The following is a 17,344-nucleotide window of genomic DNA, read 5'->3' as shown; positions in this document are numbered from 1 at the left end:
CAGCACCATTCGTTCGTGCGTGCGTCGTAACCCGCAGGGGCTTATTCACGAGATTCTGATTAATGTCGCTAGTTTAATTTCTGTTATGCTTTACTTGTTGCGAGATGTGTAGTTTGATGTAACATACTTTTATTTAATAATTATGTTTGACAACAACTGATGTGACAGATTGTATTGTTTATAAAAATTACTAAATAATATATTTCATTTCGTTTTTGAAGTTAAAAAAAAAGTTGTTTTGACTGATCTACTTTACACAAAAATTCTTTGTGTCATATATTATGATGTAGCTTCGGAAAATAAAGAACGTAATTTTATTAATAATATCGAAGCTATCATTTTATTCAACGCTAAATATTCCTCTGAATAAATATTCTTCTTCAATCTGAATAAAAAAGATTTTACATCGACTTATAAGAATATAAAAAAGTGTTTGGTATTAAAAACAAAGTCACTTCTTGAACGCAAAATCCTGTCTATAACTTTATGGTTCAAGCTATTTTCCTAACAGCTCATGCATAAATATCTAAGTAGACTTCTAACGTTGCAAATCCAGCAAAAGAAACCAATATCCAACCGAGTCTCCATCCAAACTGCAACTCGCCAATGAACGCGTAAATCGGTCGCGATCGCCGATACACTATATAAATGCAGAACGAGCCAGAGCGGGCAGCGAATAAAAGTGACCGGGAGCGCGCGCTCACGCGCGCACACAAACACATATAGAAAAGTGGTATGCGCACGAGTGAGCGCCAAAGGCGCAGGTACAATATCGCTACCGCTCTCCAGTCGTTGTTCGGCCGCGGAGCTGAGCGCGCAAAGCAAGCCGGTCGTCGTCGCCGTGAGCATCGCAGTCTCGCGCTGATGAACATTCCGCAGCGCGCGCACACACGCGAGTACAGCTTCGTTTTATCCCATGTGCTCTCAGTGCTTTTGCCAGTGATTTTTAACGGCACTTTCTCTCTCTCTCTCTCTCGCTTGACCGAGTGTCGTCAGTGCCGGCTTTTCTTCGATAACACAGTGTTGGCAATTTCCAGAGTGAGATTGTGATACTTCGACAAATAGCACGAATGGTTAACGTGAGTATATTTTGTTTCAGTTTTAATGTACTTTTGTTGTTGTCTGTGAACCAATCTCGAAAGCAGCGTACTCGTAATAGATAAAAACTCACGCAAAGCTTATTCAAAAGTTACGTCACATAGCACCGCAACAATTTTCAGAAAGACGCGTACATGCGTAGAGCACGGCAAATTAGAACCAACGGTGACTCGCGCTGCAGGCGCGCGTCATCAAAGATCCATATTTAAACAGTTCAACCTAACAGAGTATATAAAATTTCACGCAGGAAAACCGGAGGCGCACAGCTCTTTCGCGCGACTTATTATGCCGTTGTTGCGAAAATAAAAAAAAAAAAAAAAAAAAAACAAGGATCAAGAGAGTTATGAAGAATTCCTTCACGCTCCAAAACGCCGCGAGATTTTATGGAAAAACGACGCTGCCCCCGACGTGGAAAAATCTTGTTATGAAACCTACACACACCGTTCATCAGATCTCTCTTTATGCTAATCGACTTGCGAGCTTTGTTTGTATCCCTGCTGTGCACGTAGTTTGAGCGTTTTATACGATCGATATAAAGCTGCAGATTATCGATGTATAAGTGCGAGAGAAGTCTGCTTGTTGGGTAACTTACAGTTTATAAATATGCATTGGTTATTGCCGTATCTGACTTCGGCCGTATCATGGCGATAGACTCGTAATTGATCAATCATCCGCGGAGAAAAAGTTGAATGAACGAGTGAACGTTTATTTTTTATTCCATTGCCTATGTAATGAAATTGCAAATTATCGTTCGATTATCATAGCAATTATTACTCCCAGTCAACTCGGTGCCACTCGTAACGACCTGTTCGTTGCGAAAAGTTGTTCGCCCAAGAAGAAAAAGGTCGTATCGCTAGACGATTCACGATGCAGGCATAAATTAACAACCCGCTCGCAATCATTATCCGACAGTTGCCACGAGACATCATCCCCTTGTTATCCTTCGTTCCCTCGTAACGCGTAACGTAATAACCGAAGGCTGACGAAGCGCGATTTTCTAACGAAAGGCGTAGGCGCCGAATGTACGACGACGAGTCTATAGTGAGTCATTGTCCGCGCGTTGTGCTTATACACATGCGCGAATCGTAATGAGCATGTTGCGATATATCCTACGCGCACAAAGGAAGGAGGGAGGACCAGGCGACAGAAAAGACCATTAAAGGTTCGCGAGGATGAGTTCCGAGCAGCTCGCGTGGCTTCGATCTTCATGCTCGCGCTGGTCGCTGTACGACCTCTTCGGGTTTGCCGTTTGAGCAACGGGCGTGTATTCCGAAAATACCGAAAGAAAACAACGCCGCACAAGCCACTTTCTCCCATAGCGGCAACAGACGCAACGGCGTCGGCGTCGGTGTGCAACAATAAAATCCCGCGCGCGCACAATCATACTAAATCTCCGCTTCAAATAAGTCAGTTTCTCTTTGGCCGTGCAAACGCATAATCCAACGATAAATGAGCGGCGATAAGCGTAGCAGCGCCGAATCTCTCACCTGCATGCGCGCGCATTCCTTTGATATTAAAGCGGCGCGGCGCAAGCCGAAGAGAGCGGATCGGATACTCTCTCGAAAGCCGTTCGGCCGAGCTCATCCTCGCGACCTCGAAACACAGAAAATAGCCGCTTCTGATGCCGCGTCCGCGCCGCATATATGCAGCTGTGCCCGCAGTCTCTTCCAGAGAAAAATTGAACTTCTTCGAGACGTCAGATTCTTCGTGAAGAATCTTCGGTGCCGACTGTGGGTCCGCAAATCCTTCGCAAGCTTTCTTCACTTGGACGTTCGATAATCACGAGAATAAAATAAGAAAATCGATCAAAATCATTCAAACATTTGTCTGGAAAGAAAAGCCAGTATGAAACGGAATGCCGCGAATCAATTTACCATTCAATTTGAAAAAGCGCAGTGAGACTCGAGCGCAAAAGAATCTGAAATAGAGAAAGAAAAAAGGAAAGAAATGATTCTGCGGCTAAGAGAGAACAAATCGCTCCACAATTACGTCAATCACGCGCGGCGGTGCGGCCACACTCGCGAGATGAAAGAAAATCGGCTGCTGCTTGCTGCTGTAGAAAGTCGCGTGGTCTTGTCTTGGCCGAGCTGTCAGCTTGTTACGAAACGCCGCGTCGAGCTCCGTATATATCAGCTGATCGTGGCGGAATGCCATTTACTGCGTATATTGTATATATGTAGGTACGTGTCGGAGTGTGCGATCGGCCTGTTGTGTTTGCGGGTGTTCAGGCAGAGATTATTTTCGATAGGGAAATTTGAGCTTTCTTTCGTTATTCGGTAATTGTGTCTAAGAATTCCAGCAGGTGAATCCTGGTAGTAGGTTTTTAATTTTTTTTTGTAAACCCGCATTCAATTTTGAATAAACTGTTCCAAGGTAGCGGTGTATAAATAGTAAATAAAGCCATCCATCGTTGATGTTGGATGTCACTGAACTTTGACTATAATAACAAGTAACTTTTTCTTCAAATTTCCTTTGCAACTCGAAATAATCGTGAAAAAGCATCGCGCACTCGAAACACAAAGCAACCCTCCGAATAAAAAGTCGAATTAGTTGAATAAATGGTTACCTTCAAAGACCTCATGAAGCAGATCCTGTTATAATCCGCCAATTTGATCTTCATCCCAGTGAAAAAAGCAAAAAAAACCGCGCACTCGCGCTGCAGCGCACTCCAACTGAAACCTCAAAAGCCGCAACTTCAAAGCCCAAGAAAAAAGCGGAACTGCACTCGACTGTGCACAAGAAGCTCCCAATTAAAAGCCAAGAAGAAGTAAGCCTCGCCACGCTAATCATCACATCAAAGAGGGTGACACATTCCAAGATACAATGAAGAAGCCAGAGGTTTCATTGCCTCGAGCGCTTTTATATTTTATACCTGTACGATGTGCTTACACGTGTACGCGCGTAGCGTAACTCAAGTTGTATTTTATCTCTAACGAGCGTCCTGCATTACACCTCGCGTCACGCTGCTCTCTCTCTCTCTCTCTCTCTCTCTCTTTCTCTTACTTGCTCCTCATCTCTCTTTCGAGCTCGTCCCTTTTTCAACGGGCTCTCTTGTTTTGATTATCGGGGAAACTGATTGATCCGGGCATTCACTTGGCGAGAACGGATTCTCGCTGTCGAAGGAGAGAAAGGCGCTCGCTTGCTTTCCATCGATAGCATTTCAAGACGAGCACGAAAAGCAACAGCCGGCAAAAATCCGAAATGTACAAGCGAAGAAACGTGGAAGAAGGCCAACAAGTAATAGCACGGGGAAGGATCGAGGGGATAGATAAAGGAAAAGAAGAAGAAGAAGCTTGCTCGAGGGTGAAATTAGTCTCGCTCTCGGTTCTCGAGTTCAAGATCCTCGAGCGCCGGGCAACAGCAGCATCCTCTCTCTCTCTCTCTCTCTCTGTTTTGCTCTTCTCTTTTGCGAAACGGAGAGTCGGTAGCAGCTCTAAGCTTCTCCCGCTCGTTCACCAGGAGACGTTGCCCCCTTCGAGCGACCAACGAGATGTAAGGAAAACCAGAGTGCTGTTCGCGAGCATTAGAAACGCTTTTGCCGCGGAGAGTTGGGGTTATTATTGAATTGCGGATGATGGCTGCGAGTTCGGAAGGGCACTCTGGCAGGAGAGAAGCTTGGTTATTTTGTTCACGTTTCCTGCCTGAATAAACGTTGATCGATCTTAAAATTAACTCGAGAATTAATTCATAAATCTAACATCGCAAACGAGAAGGCACATTTGATCTTGAATTTTTCCCCTACCTCCGGTTCAATTACTCGACCGACCTTTCACGTAAATGATAAACCTTCTTTCATGCGTTTCATTAGATAACTTTAGCACACGGTCGTCCAACGCCACCTAGCGCGTAAACTATATTATGCAACATACACTATTATATTCTCGAGTATAATAAAAATATCAATATAGCCAAGTAGAAGAGTATTGTTGCGTACATTGTACAGCAAAACTAATTATTGGAACGTCAAATCTTAGTGCAACCCACGTTCGCATGATCCGTCGTGCTGCGCTAATGAGATCAAGACTCTCGACGAAAAAGAAAGACATAATCAAGATCACTTCGTCGGCGTAGTTCAAGGACACTCTTGCATCGAAGCTCCGCTTTACGTGTATGTACAAAGCAAAAGCGCGGGGCTCCTTTTTTACGTATTACATGCGCAAAGGGGAGATCGTCGATCGAGCGCGCGTGCGGTTTTCTTTTTGCTCTACAGATTTAAAAAGTCGTACGCGTAGGTACGTGTAATAGTTCATAATTGCGTTTATCGAGGATTGCAATTCTTCGATTTGCTGATCTGTCATTGCGGTTGCATATTTCTTTCTTATTTTTTCATAAATTTTCCGCTTTAGTACGATTCGCTTTAAAAAAATCTTTCTAACGAAAAAAGAAAATACAAACTTTCTGATGTACCATAGCAGTACATCGTATTGGCAGGCCGTTATCCTTCAATCTTTGACATGAACCAAAGTCTCCTTCAAGCGACGACAATTTTTTAGCTTTCAAATGATCATCGGTCATTTGTAACTACCAAGAACTACGCGATTTTCCTTACTGATAAGCCTGTCTCGCGTTGAAGTGCTGGTTATTTCCGGCTCTCCGCAAAAAAAAGAAACGAAAAAAAAATTTCTCCGCGAGCGCGCGGGAACAGGCAGTTATACGATCCATTCAAAGGGCGTCGTTTTCACGATGGATATCACAAGCTAAAAAATGCTTTTCCAACTCTCCGCGCCGAGAATGATCTCTCGAGCTTGTTTGTACAGTTCCTTCTCCGGCACTTTCGTGCGAATTTTGAGCTGCGGAATTTCTCGGAGCGAAATCGTTTGAAAAGAAAAAAAAACAACAAATTTGCTTCTCGGAAAGGATCGGGCTTTTGCGAAACTTCTCATTATCTTGTAGCACCCACTTACTTATGCGTTCCGGAGCCGTTCCTCCAAAAGTCTACACTTTGCGCGCGTGCACGCGCGAAATTAGACGCAGATTTGCGGCGCTTCTTTGAAGGCGCGAAAACTGCGGGCCGCCATGTCACGCGAAGATGCAATTTCTTTTCGGTGTCTAAGCGGCGATCGCAATGCGTGTGAACTTTACGAGTGACTTTTTTTCAGAGGACGAGAAAGACATTCAAGTGTGGGCTCTGTATTAATGGTAGGATTCAAATTGGATAGTAATTTTCTAATGATTGAATAACATTAATGTCTTTTACCGAATATGGTACTAAAAATGCAAGTGGTAATGCTTTAATTCTGCATAGAAAGTGACTTTATTATATCGAATTCGTTCGGAAAGTATCCCAACGTGTTTGGCAACAAGATGCTCATCGTGAAACTTTTCTTGTCGCTATAACAGCAGCTCTGTAATACTCAAATGGTATAACTTTTATGATGAAACTGAAAAAAAATTCCAAGAACGCGAAGAAACGGCTACGAACAGTAAATATTATAATATTAGGTAATTTACTAAGCTTACCATCTGCATCAAAATCTAACGGATCATTAACTACAACTACCGCATAGAAAGTACGAAAAAAATGTTCACGTATCGATCAGTCTAAAAATTACTTTCATTTTCGCTTCGCATCGCCAATAAAAAAAGAACGAATTAGCGCGGTAAAAGTTTTTATTTTTTCAATTGGCACTTTCAAGACAATGCTCGCGCTGAAAAGGAAAAATCGAGAGTGGCAAAACAATGGAACGCAGTCAATTGCAATTGGTTCGAAGAAAAAAAGAAGACTTTCGTCAATAAGCCATTCGCGGGCGATCATTGTCGTGCCTGAGTTTCGAAATACATGTGAAACATACCGAGAACGAATGCTCTCCTTCGATCTTTGCCGAACAGGAAACTGATGTGATCCTTTATTCCGTCGTGCATCGCATTCTTATCACTTGGATTGTACAAGCGGAAATTGGAAAAAAAAAATGAGAAATGCAGCTGTAGAATTTTTGGGCGTGGGCGGGTAATTGCAGCAAACAATTGGGTGACGATAGGTGTAAGTGGCTTTTCATTCTTTGCTTTTTTGGGCGCAGCATTATTGTTTGGAAATCTACGGTGCGTGAGAGAGACGCATTGTACCTTTGTGAATTTCGCTCGTTTTCTCTTGTCGCGGGCCATTTGTCAAGTTTGGATGGACTTTAACGATAGAGAGAATGATTTGAACGTAGTTATTATTTTACGGCGCGTAATTGTTTAAAATGTCGACAGACAAACTTTGAAAATCGACTCGAGAGCCTTGATTTTTATTTAACGATGAAACACATCTCAAACGACTTAAAAAAATTTGTACATCGTTTTTCAATGGACTCATTGATCTCTTCAAACTATCTAAATAATTTTAACGGTGATCTACCATCAAATATACATTTCGATTCTCAATTGAAAAAAACTATTTTTGATGATCCAATCAACGTAATTGAATCCTCAATAAGCGCAAGTAATCTGAATCGAAGTGTCAGCCGTCTACTATTACAAAATAACTGTATCTTCGATTTAACTGGAAGGAAACGTACCCTATTGACAAAGTGTTAAAGGCGACAGTTTCACACCCACACACATGCACACTGTACCTCGACACGCTCGAGGACGATAGAATAGAGAGATTATAAGAACTGCACACAGGCACAAAGTCGTAAATTCGCTAGCTGGCAAGAGGAGAAAGTGTCTCTAACGAGTGGAACGCGCCGTGCGCCAGGCGAGGCTGAATGGCAGCGCAGGGCAATTTCATTCGAGTAACGCGAATTAAAGGCTTGCGCCGAAAGCTCGTCTCGCCGTGAAACGACCTTTCCCGACAGGCCACGGAAAAGCGATGTCGTCGGAGCTGGAGAGCTGTGCTTCGTCGGTAATTTCAATGGCAAACGCGATCGTTGGTTTTGGGAAACGACGCGTGGGCCGCCAGTTATCGTCGATGGAATCATCGTCGCGCCACCCTCTTACGCCTGAGCGTTGTTTGCGTTTTGCAAGTGAAATCGAAACGAGAGAGCATTTTGTATACGACAGCGATTAGCGCCAACCACGATTAATCGCAAGCTTTTGACGACCCGCGAGAGATACCCGTACCCTTCGATCACTCGCGTTTGCTTCTTATTTTCGTGGAAATAGTAAGATTCGTTCGGATGTGCGCTCGAAGGAACATTCGAAACGCTAAAGGATCGAGCGCAAGTGGACTCGACATAAAAAAAAAATAGCTCCTCGGTTTCGAGGATATCCTGCGCGTGTTTCGCATAATTCGTTCTGCGTCTGTTTTCCTTTTTTTCTCCTCGTGACTCTCATTCCATCCGTAGCGCGCGCAACACGTAAGTAGCGCGTTAAAAGCGCCAGATCCGTTCGAGCTCGCGCTTTTATACACGCACTGTTCCGTCATTCATTAGTTTGTAAAAGAAAAAATAAAAGTATGCCTTGGGGGGCATAGTCGATGAAATTAAATTGTGGCTTTAGATTTAGAAAAACATAAGCAATTCAAATTTCTTTATAAAGTAGATATAAAAATAAATAAGTTGATACAATCATAGCGGAGAATTTTTGCTTGAGCATGTCAAAAATTTTCGAAAAAATGTTGAAATTTTAAGGTCTCTAAAAAGTATCGGGTAAAACGGATACTCTTAGGAAAAATTAATAAAAATCAATTAAATGAGTAGCTTTGATTGATTAAAAAGAATAGTGGAAAATCTCGTTTTGATCCCATAAAAAGTGATAAGTCTCAAAAGAAAGAAAAGCCTAGTTTAAGCGGGCCAAGCCGATGAATGACAATGATATATCCGCGCGACACAAAGACGAGAAAACGGGGGGAAAAAAGACAACAAGCCGACGCCGTATCGGAAGTGCGCGCGGCACAGTTTATATTCGTGAAACCGCGGACGCACAAAAAAAGCACAACGAACTTCGTCAACGCAACAAACAACGAGTTGACCTCAATTCAATGGATCGACAGCAGGCGTCGAGCGCGCCTTTCAAAAGAGCGGCTGCACAATCGGATCTAATGTTTTTTATTCCCATGGGCTCGTGAAAATTTCTCGCGTAATCTTACGCACAAAAAAATGATTTCAATTGCGATTATCGTAGGAAATGAAAATGTTACGAGAGCGCGCTTTTTTTTTCCGCCGCCAGGGAGATGAACGTCAAATTGGCTCGCGGCTATTTTCACCGCGTTTCTGTCTCGGCATTATCTTGATTTTGTCGTCGTCTCGAAGTTACGACGCTCAATTGTGCGCGCATGTGTGCGACGGGAGAGCGCCGGCGTCTGAGAGAACGCGGCAGTCGCGCGGGAAAATTGTACGGCTGTGCTTGTAAGATCGCCGAGGAATTTCAAATTTGGCTCGACTGTCGAGAAAGTTTTGACGTAATCGTTTTTGCGAGTTAGTTGCGTGTGGTATGCAATTAATTCGTCGTAATCACTTTGTTTCTCACGAAGTGATTACAAGAATAATGGAGAGAACATTGTTGCGCTTATTAGCCAAATGTTACAAAAGACGGTTCTTCCTGATTCGCTCTATTTCCATTGAGATGTCGTTCAGCTAATTAGATGAAGATTCTTGCGACGTAATAAGCTAAGAGGCGCGAATTCTGGCAGCGGCAGGCTCGGCGACGACAGCTGCTGCTACTCCGTTTCGTGAGTTTAGCCTGGCCAACTGCAAGAAAAGTCATCTTGCGAGGCAAGCACTGTGCTTTCGAACGACAACGAGGAGCGCGTTCGATTGCCGAATGCACGTTATGCATGCGACCTCGCTGTACAACGCTAGATATCGAGCCGTTCCGGTGAGGTCAGTGGAGGTACGGTGCGGTGCACGCACGGGTACACCTGTGCGCTCGGGGAAAAACCTGAAAGAGGATGTACCGTTGCGCGAATCAGATGTGCCCTGCCGGTTGGCATTCCTCTCGAGAACTCGCCGACCGATCGCGCGCTCGGGACGCACACTGCGAATTGCGTACGCGCTTTGTCAACGCGCAATTCCTATCCGTCCGAACTTCAGCTCTTATCTTCCGAGCTGTTCACTCTCCGGCACTTCGACAACCGGCGCGAAAAGAAGAAGAAGGCAAGCGGGAAGCATCGGACGAGAGAGTCCAGCTGAGCGCGGCGAGCGCGATGTTCCTCTCACCGGTCGGACTAGTTTTGTGTGTGTGTGTGTGTGTGTGTGTGTGTGTGTGTGTGTGTATACACACACGCACGCCTTCGCGGCCTTGACGCAGCCTCGGCCATTGTTGTCCTGCGCCGCACGCCCTAACGAGCTCGGATAATTGAGACTCGTAAAAATGAACGACGAAAGGATGAGCAGCTGTAGCTGTAGCTACTTTTCGTCGCGACGTTTTCAAACCAAGACGAACTTTTTATCACTGTGCTTTGATTTTTGGGATCGAGGCTCCGAAATTCCAATCATTTACGCGCAACGTATAAAGGGCAACTCTCGAATTTTATGAATACCTCGGCACATCGGTCGCTCCTTTCACCGTTTTTTCGTTAGGTGCTACACTTGTATTTTTCGTACGAAAAGATGGTTTGTTAGTTCGACAATGGAGACAGCTTGCGAGTTTTAAAATTCTCGTATTGGGACAGCTTCTAAGTATACCTATCGGTTTCTTTTTTACTTTACCTCGAGTAGAAAGAAAATATGTGTAACTAATCCTGAAAGAAAGGACCCGAATGTAGACGTAAATTGTCCGTTAAGATTTCCGCCGCAACGAGACTTACTGTATTGTGCCCGTAAGGCCAAGCAACGCATAAAGTTTCTCTTCTAACACTGCACTTTTCCAAATCATAAAAAGTTTTCTCCAATTTTTTGTCCCCTACATACGTCAGATTTATGTTGCTTGAGCGCGAGCGGGTAAAATTTCCCACGCTCATCGTAAATCTTAAAAAGTAAGCACGCGCGGCTACTCGAAAAATCACAGAGAGAGAAAGCGACACGCGAGAGGGATGACACGCGCTAGTTGTAGTAGTACATCTCGAGACAAAGAGAAAGACGCGCGGGATATCACGTGTCTGCGGCGACGAGGACGTACAATTTTTTTTTTTTTTTTTTTTTTTTTTTCGAAAGAGCGCAGTTTGCTTGGTGTGACGAGCTTTCACGAGCAATGAAAGTTTATTATTTAAAAAAATCAATGTTTGAGCTTCTCTTTGGAGTTATCGAGAAGAGACTGCGGGAAGTTTTTGTTTATTTGTTTTTTTTTGCTGTCGAGGATTGATACGTTCGAAGAATAAAAACCGAGTGTTCAACGCGAGGATCGAGAAAGAATAGTCCGTATTAGAAAGCGCCCCAGCCAGCTAAGCTAAAGCCCATACTAAAGAAAAGAAATCGAAGCTGTTAAAGATACGGCCCACCCACGCGCTTCGTTCTCAACCAGAAGACGCTACGCTCTCTCGAAATCCAGTATGCAAATCGGATATATAGTCCGCAAGCCGCAGCTCATTATCGCATTCACTATTTTCACCTCGACTTATCTCTCTTTCGCCGGGATGCGCGCACAGCCGCTAACTGATCGTGAGTTGCATTCGCTTTTCATCTCTTTTTCTTCATGCGGCAGCTCTTGCGGTCTGCCGGTGTTAGATTATTCAGTTTCACCTCTTAGCATTGTATTCTTTTGGGAGCCTATTTGTGCTCGACTTTTGACGTCGTGGGAGTTGGGATCTCAAGAAAAAAATAGAGAAAGAAAAACGGATAGCCTTCGTGACTCACCTCTGGTCGAATCAGTTCTTACTCGATAATTACGATATGTAACTCTTGAGTCATTGTACTTTGCGCGCGGTTCGATAGGCGTTACGAATAATTCACGTAGCAAAATTTCTCTTATCCTGGTGCACATCGATAATTTACTGAGATTTTTAATGCGAATCGACATCGTGTTGATCCTTGGATTTCCCGCCAATCATATATTTTATGTAAATTTTTAATAACGAACGGCCTTACCAAACTTGAAATTCACGTATGAATTTTTATCGACAACAGTGTAAGAGTAATTTCACTATCAGTATATCATTATTTTATGAAAAGCAGTTTTATTAATACAAGTGTGAGCTTGTAAATTAAATGTATGAGACAAAATAAACGAAATAATTCTTCGACCAATAACCCAATACGATCGTGCGTGCTTCGATCTGATTACACAGCAACTGACTTCGGGTGGGACCTCTTTCATGCTTCGAGCCTTGATCAGAAATTTATTTTTTAAATAAAAATAATATTATACCTTGTAATGTATAAATGCATATTTCGGATAAATCCCGTGACTGTAAATTTCAAGCTTAAGCAATCGAAAATCCTAAATCCAATTAACAGCCTACTGTAATCCTTTTTGCGAAACAAGTTTCCGCTCACAATCACTGTGGTTGCCGCTTGCCCATTGTAAGCTGACACTGCAAAGGGCGCGCACGGGCACGCGCGGATCGATCGTTTATAACGATCAATTTTCTATATATCTAGATGCAGGCGATAAAGCCATTGCATTCGACGTGCGCAGAGAACGAGATCTAAAATGATAAAACATTGCTACGGCTCCTCGCGATATGCATTTATAAGTCAACTAATTAGCGTCGAATATTTTCTTTGGTATATATATTATTATCGAAACGAGAGTTCACTTCTTTTTTGTTGTTGGGTTATTGCCGATGCAGTGAAAGTGCTCTGCAATTATGTTATCAAACTACATCGTAAATCTCGTTAAATCAGCGATTTTTATGAGGCTCTATCAAGACTATCTCTATTTGCTTTTTTCTTCTATTCATCCTTCTCTTTATAGCTATAACACTTGACGTGGACATTAATGAACCGTATAGCATTTTATAAAGACATTTGGTTTTCAATGCGATAACGAACGATTGTTTTCTCGTTCGACATCTCTGGCATTAAAAGAAAGTCCGCACCGAATAAACTTTTATATTTTTCATCGGAAATGTTAGTTTCAATAACAATCAAAAAGTCGTCGAATTTGCGTTTTAAAAATGTCAATAAAAAAAGGACGACAAAGAGAAACTTCAACGTCACTATAAATAGGCATCGTGCAAAAGTATAAATTTTAGCTTTAGAAACAAATATTATCGAAAGAATTACCGTTGAGCTACCGAGCTCGAAGAGGGTTTCTTATCTATATAAATACCTCCGATGGATTATCAGTCCGCTGTTCAGTGTTCAAGCTGCAACTTGCCGCGGGTTACGGGATGATTTATCCTTGGCGTCGGAAGTCATTTTCTCCTCATGTATAAGTATATAGATGACGCTCCGTTGTTATTTTTTGTTACTTTTATCGGGATCATCCGCGCCGCGAGAGCTACTGACGCGCTCGGCAATAAAATAACCTTACGACGCTTGCGTAAGGAATGTTTTCGAGGTTGACTTGCAAATTTTCTGATTTGAATGTTGTTACGGACGAGATGGGAGAGAGTATAAAAGAGGCCTAGGTTACGGTGCAGTGTATTTTAATAAGTTTCACGTTGGGTAATGTTCGATTTGAGTATTGGCATTGGCAAGTAGGATGACTGTTGAGATCTTACAGCGAGATGTGAAAATCGGAAAACTGAAGTTTTCTAACTCTCATAATGAACTAATATAAAATGTCAAAAAATAAAATTACAATTTTTTGTACTAATCAAGAGTAAATAATAAATTAATGTTTGTTTCGATGCAAGAAATAAAAAGAATAATTGAAATTATTTCTAGCGATTGACAAGCAAAAGAAACTAAGTTATAAATCATTCGATCGTTTAAGATACATATCTTACGATATTATCAATTAAAAATTTTGCACGTCGTTTTAAATTAATATAAAGCCTTAGAGAATAAATAAAATCAGTAAAAACAACCTGACAAAGATGTTCTCATCGTTTTATTTCATTAAAGTCGTGAATCCTTGTGCGTAATAAAGTTAGTAAACACACATTACTAAATACTTGTATTATCTCATAAAGATTCGTAAAATATTACAGTAAAAAAGTTCTCTTGGAAAAATAAACCAACAACTCACTGATTGTAAAATTAAGCTATTATAAAATTCCAAACGTAGTTATGTGCCTACATAATCCCGCACAATATTGCGGTGTGCCCAGGGGTCTTGAAAAAGCGAAAACAAGTACATTTAAGACATCCCAATGAGAAATAATGTTCCACGTTCCAATTCACTGAATTTTTGTTGCAATTTATGGTGTTATGCGATTTGCGTTTCATAATTTTCAGTGTAATAATGAATTATAGAGAGAGAGTCTTAAGGATAGAAAGTTGATTCTTGATATTTTTACGAGAAGAAAATGAACCAATGAGCACACAATCTAATGTCTTGTACAAAGCTAAAAACCTTCATTGACAAAAAAGGGGCCGTTTTACTCAACAATAAAAAGCTTAACCAACTTGAAAATTACTCCATACGACAAAGTCTTTTAAGGACATATATGCTGACCACTCAACAATAATCATCATTAATAGAGCGAGATGCACAGCCCTAATTAGACTCGAGCGCGCGCTTTGATTGTCCCTGACACGATACTCTCATTTTACGCGTTGGAATAAAACAAAAAAAAACGAAACTACATTAGCTATTTCGATTGACTAACCCCAGATCCTTTGCAGCGGAAATACCTCGACGATTGAACAAAAGCATCGTCAAGTTTATAATTGCGCTTGAAGTTAGCAGTCTATCAATGAAAAATGAATGATTGAAGATTCGAAATGGAATTTCCATTCTAACCTTGGAAGAAAGCAAATCGCAGCCACCGAATGACCAAAGCCCATTGAATAACGCGCGTGATGCCCGGGGCGAATTTACAGTAGCGTGAATTTCGCCACGTAGGAATGGGAGTCGCTGCGGAGTCTTAACGCCAGAGAGAAAAAGCTGACGTTTCTCGCACGTACGCGCGTGCTGTTGTTACACGCTTCCTCGGCGTGCGCAATCAAAGCCTCGCCCCGGCGATCAGTCAAGGAGGCAGTAAACAAAGAGAGCTACTTGTCAACGCAAAGTATGAATTTTGCAAGCTTTAGGACGGCTTCTTCGAGACTCGCACGCGCAGCGCACAGCGTTCGTGCCTGTTGATTTACGTTCGCGTGTTTTTCCTTTTTCATCAGCGCACAAGGTACGTTGCTTCGGTCGCTGGAGGACAGATAAGTGAATTTGACGGAACGCGCATACATTAGGCGAAACGATTAGTCAATTTTGCACGCGGATCAATCGGTCAATGAATGTCTCGATGTACATTTAAATGACCGCTCAGACTGGAAATACGTGTCGGTTTGCCGATCGGCTTTCCTCCGCCAAACGCACGGTACCTAATAAAAAGAAGATCATCTCCGGCGATCGCCCACAAGCTGTTTCGCTGTATCTTACTCGGACGAGCGCGTCCCCATAAATCGTATAGAAGCGGCGCAACGATCCATAACTCTTGCGATGCGTGGAAGCTCTCGTCCGATAGTCAACTCTCTCTCTCTCTCGCTCTCCTCGCCCACCAGCCACCGTCGACGACCTCGTACTTGCGATGCGTGGGAATCTTGCGCAACGCTTCACGTCCGCGCACAACTATATGCCAACACGTTCTACTCGCGCGCTGTGCTGGCTACTGACCGTTTTATTTATCGCGCGGAGCTTTGCTTTATTCACTCCTTTCAACGATTCATTGAGATCCAGATGCCGTGCGATATTGGTTTTCCGCCGTGGGGCTCGCGGTCATTTCGAGATTTCGTTATTATTGCGATTGTCTTGTGAATATTAATTTTCATGCGTGAACGCTTGAAAAAAATGTGGGCTCCGCAGTACAATGCAATGCTGTTCCACAGCAATGGGATACATTGTGATTGTGAGGAAAAACGATTCGTTATTAAAATAAAGAAGCATGAAAGTGATTTTTTTTTTTTTTTTTTTTTAATGGAGGCTATACTTTCTTAGTAAGGCGAAGTAAGAAATAAATTTTTTCATGATGTCACTCAAGATTTGTCGTAGTTTTAATCCATACAAGATAAAGGCAGAAGACTCTGAATGACTTAAGAAATATCAATGACCCGATAAACGAAAGTGAAAGTTTCATTTGCAGTACAATTTCCGTATTTTCAATCTGAGAAAAACAGAAAAATATAAGGCTCACAAAATAACAAAGCCGTCTTTTGGTCTGTTTGCAGAACGTGATGAGCGAGTACGAGCGTATCAAGCGTTCGTGCTTGAAACGCGGCGAATTGTGGGAGGATCCTGATTTCCCGTCAACTCAAGCGTCTGTGTTCTATCATCAAACGCCACCATTTCAGTTCCAATGGAAGAGACCACGGGTAAGCATAAAGTTCAAGTGAACACTGGCAAATCAGACAAATTAACTGCGCTAATTCACTTATTCGTTCCCTTCTGAGCAGAAAACGAAGTATATAACATTTTCATTACCGTCCAATTATAAAGATACTATATTCCACCGAGAAAGAAATTGACAAAGAAAGAAAGAGAGAGTGTCGATAATTATTCGATTCGGTCATTAGGCGTGTAATCATGGTTTAAAAAAAAATATTGTGAAAATGGAGATTTGTTACGCTTCCCAGTCGAGTATAATTCAAAACCATCATAGGGTTTTAGCCATGCGTTTTCGATCTTTATGATTTCACCCTTTTTTTGTACTTATTATTTTGTTGAGTCGTCGTTAATTGGCACAATTCAACATCGCAAAGGAAAAATACAGAAAAGCATTTTCAACGGAAACAGCTAGCTTCAAAATCAAATGTCCAACAATGTCCAATATTGCGGTACAGTTGGCGCCTAAAATAGTGCAATAGAGTAGCGAGAGTTGCATAGCGGACCTCTCATGTACATTTTACCGCGCGCAGAAAGGTTCTCTCTCGCGTTACAAATTGCATCGCATAGATCGTCCTCTCGTGACGTGCATATACATTACGTGTGTATATACGTTCATGCTATTTTACTCAAGTCGAATAACTGTGCGAGGCTTGCCTCGCGTGCGGATAAACGGAGTTTTTTGTACCGAAACAGACAACTTAACTTTGCTTAAACCCAACAGATGTAGTTTTGTTTGCGCGTAGTTTCTACTTCAGAGCGACAGGTCGGATAGAGTTCCTCTTGGTTTGTCTCAAGACACATAGAAGAAAGTTGAAATTTGTCTGAACGTCGTTCGCAAAGGCGACGTGTAGTATTTACGCGAATTAGCATTCGTCGATCGCTAAATTTCCAAAGCCAATATATCTATCGTAAAATAACGAATGTCTTAGTCCACCGGTCCGCTTTTACGAGAAAAATAATTGTACGGGTTACTACTTTTACGTACTTGCGAATTCGTGACCTCAATAATAATCACAAA

The 17,344-nt window shown here is 42.3% G+C and overlaps 1 protein-coding gene across 1 annotated transcript in view; it reads left to right on the top strand.

Moving 5' to 3' along the window:
- The first annotated feature begins 713 nt into the window (after positions 1-713).
- The window catches only part of LOC131665313 (calpain-C), a 42,804-nt gene continuing 26,173 nt past the window's right edge, over positions 714-17,344 (top strand). The window contains exons 1-2 of the mRNA XM_058937136.1: positions 714-1,079; positions 16,170-16,313. Coding sequence (XP_058793119.1) covers positions 1,071-1,079; positions 16,170-16,313 — 153 coding nt within the window. The 5' untranslated portion in view covers positions 714-1,070. The remainder of the gene's footprint in view (positions 1,080-16,169; positions 16,314-17,344) is intronic.

Source organism: Phymastichus coffea, unplaced genomic scaffold, assembly GCF_024137745.1.
Source record: "Phymastichus coffea isolate CEN01 unplaced genomic scaffold, Cenicafe_Pcof_1.1 PCOF00050, whole genome shotgun sequence".
Taxonomy (NCBI): domain Eukaryota; kingdom Metazoa; phylum Arthropoda; class Insecta; order Hymenoptera; family Eulophidae; genus Phymastichus; species Phymastichus coffea.
Note: the sequence above shows the minus strand (reverse complement) of the source record. Positions and strands in the feature narration are given on the sequence as shown.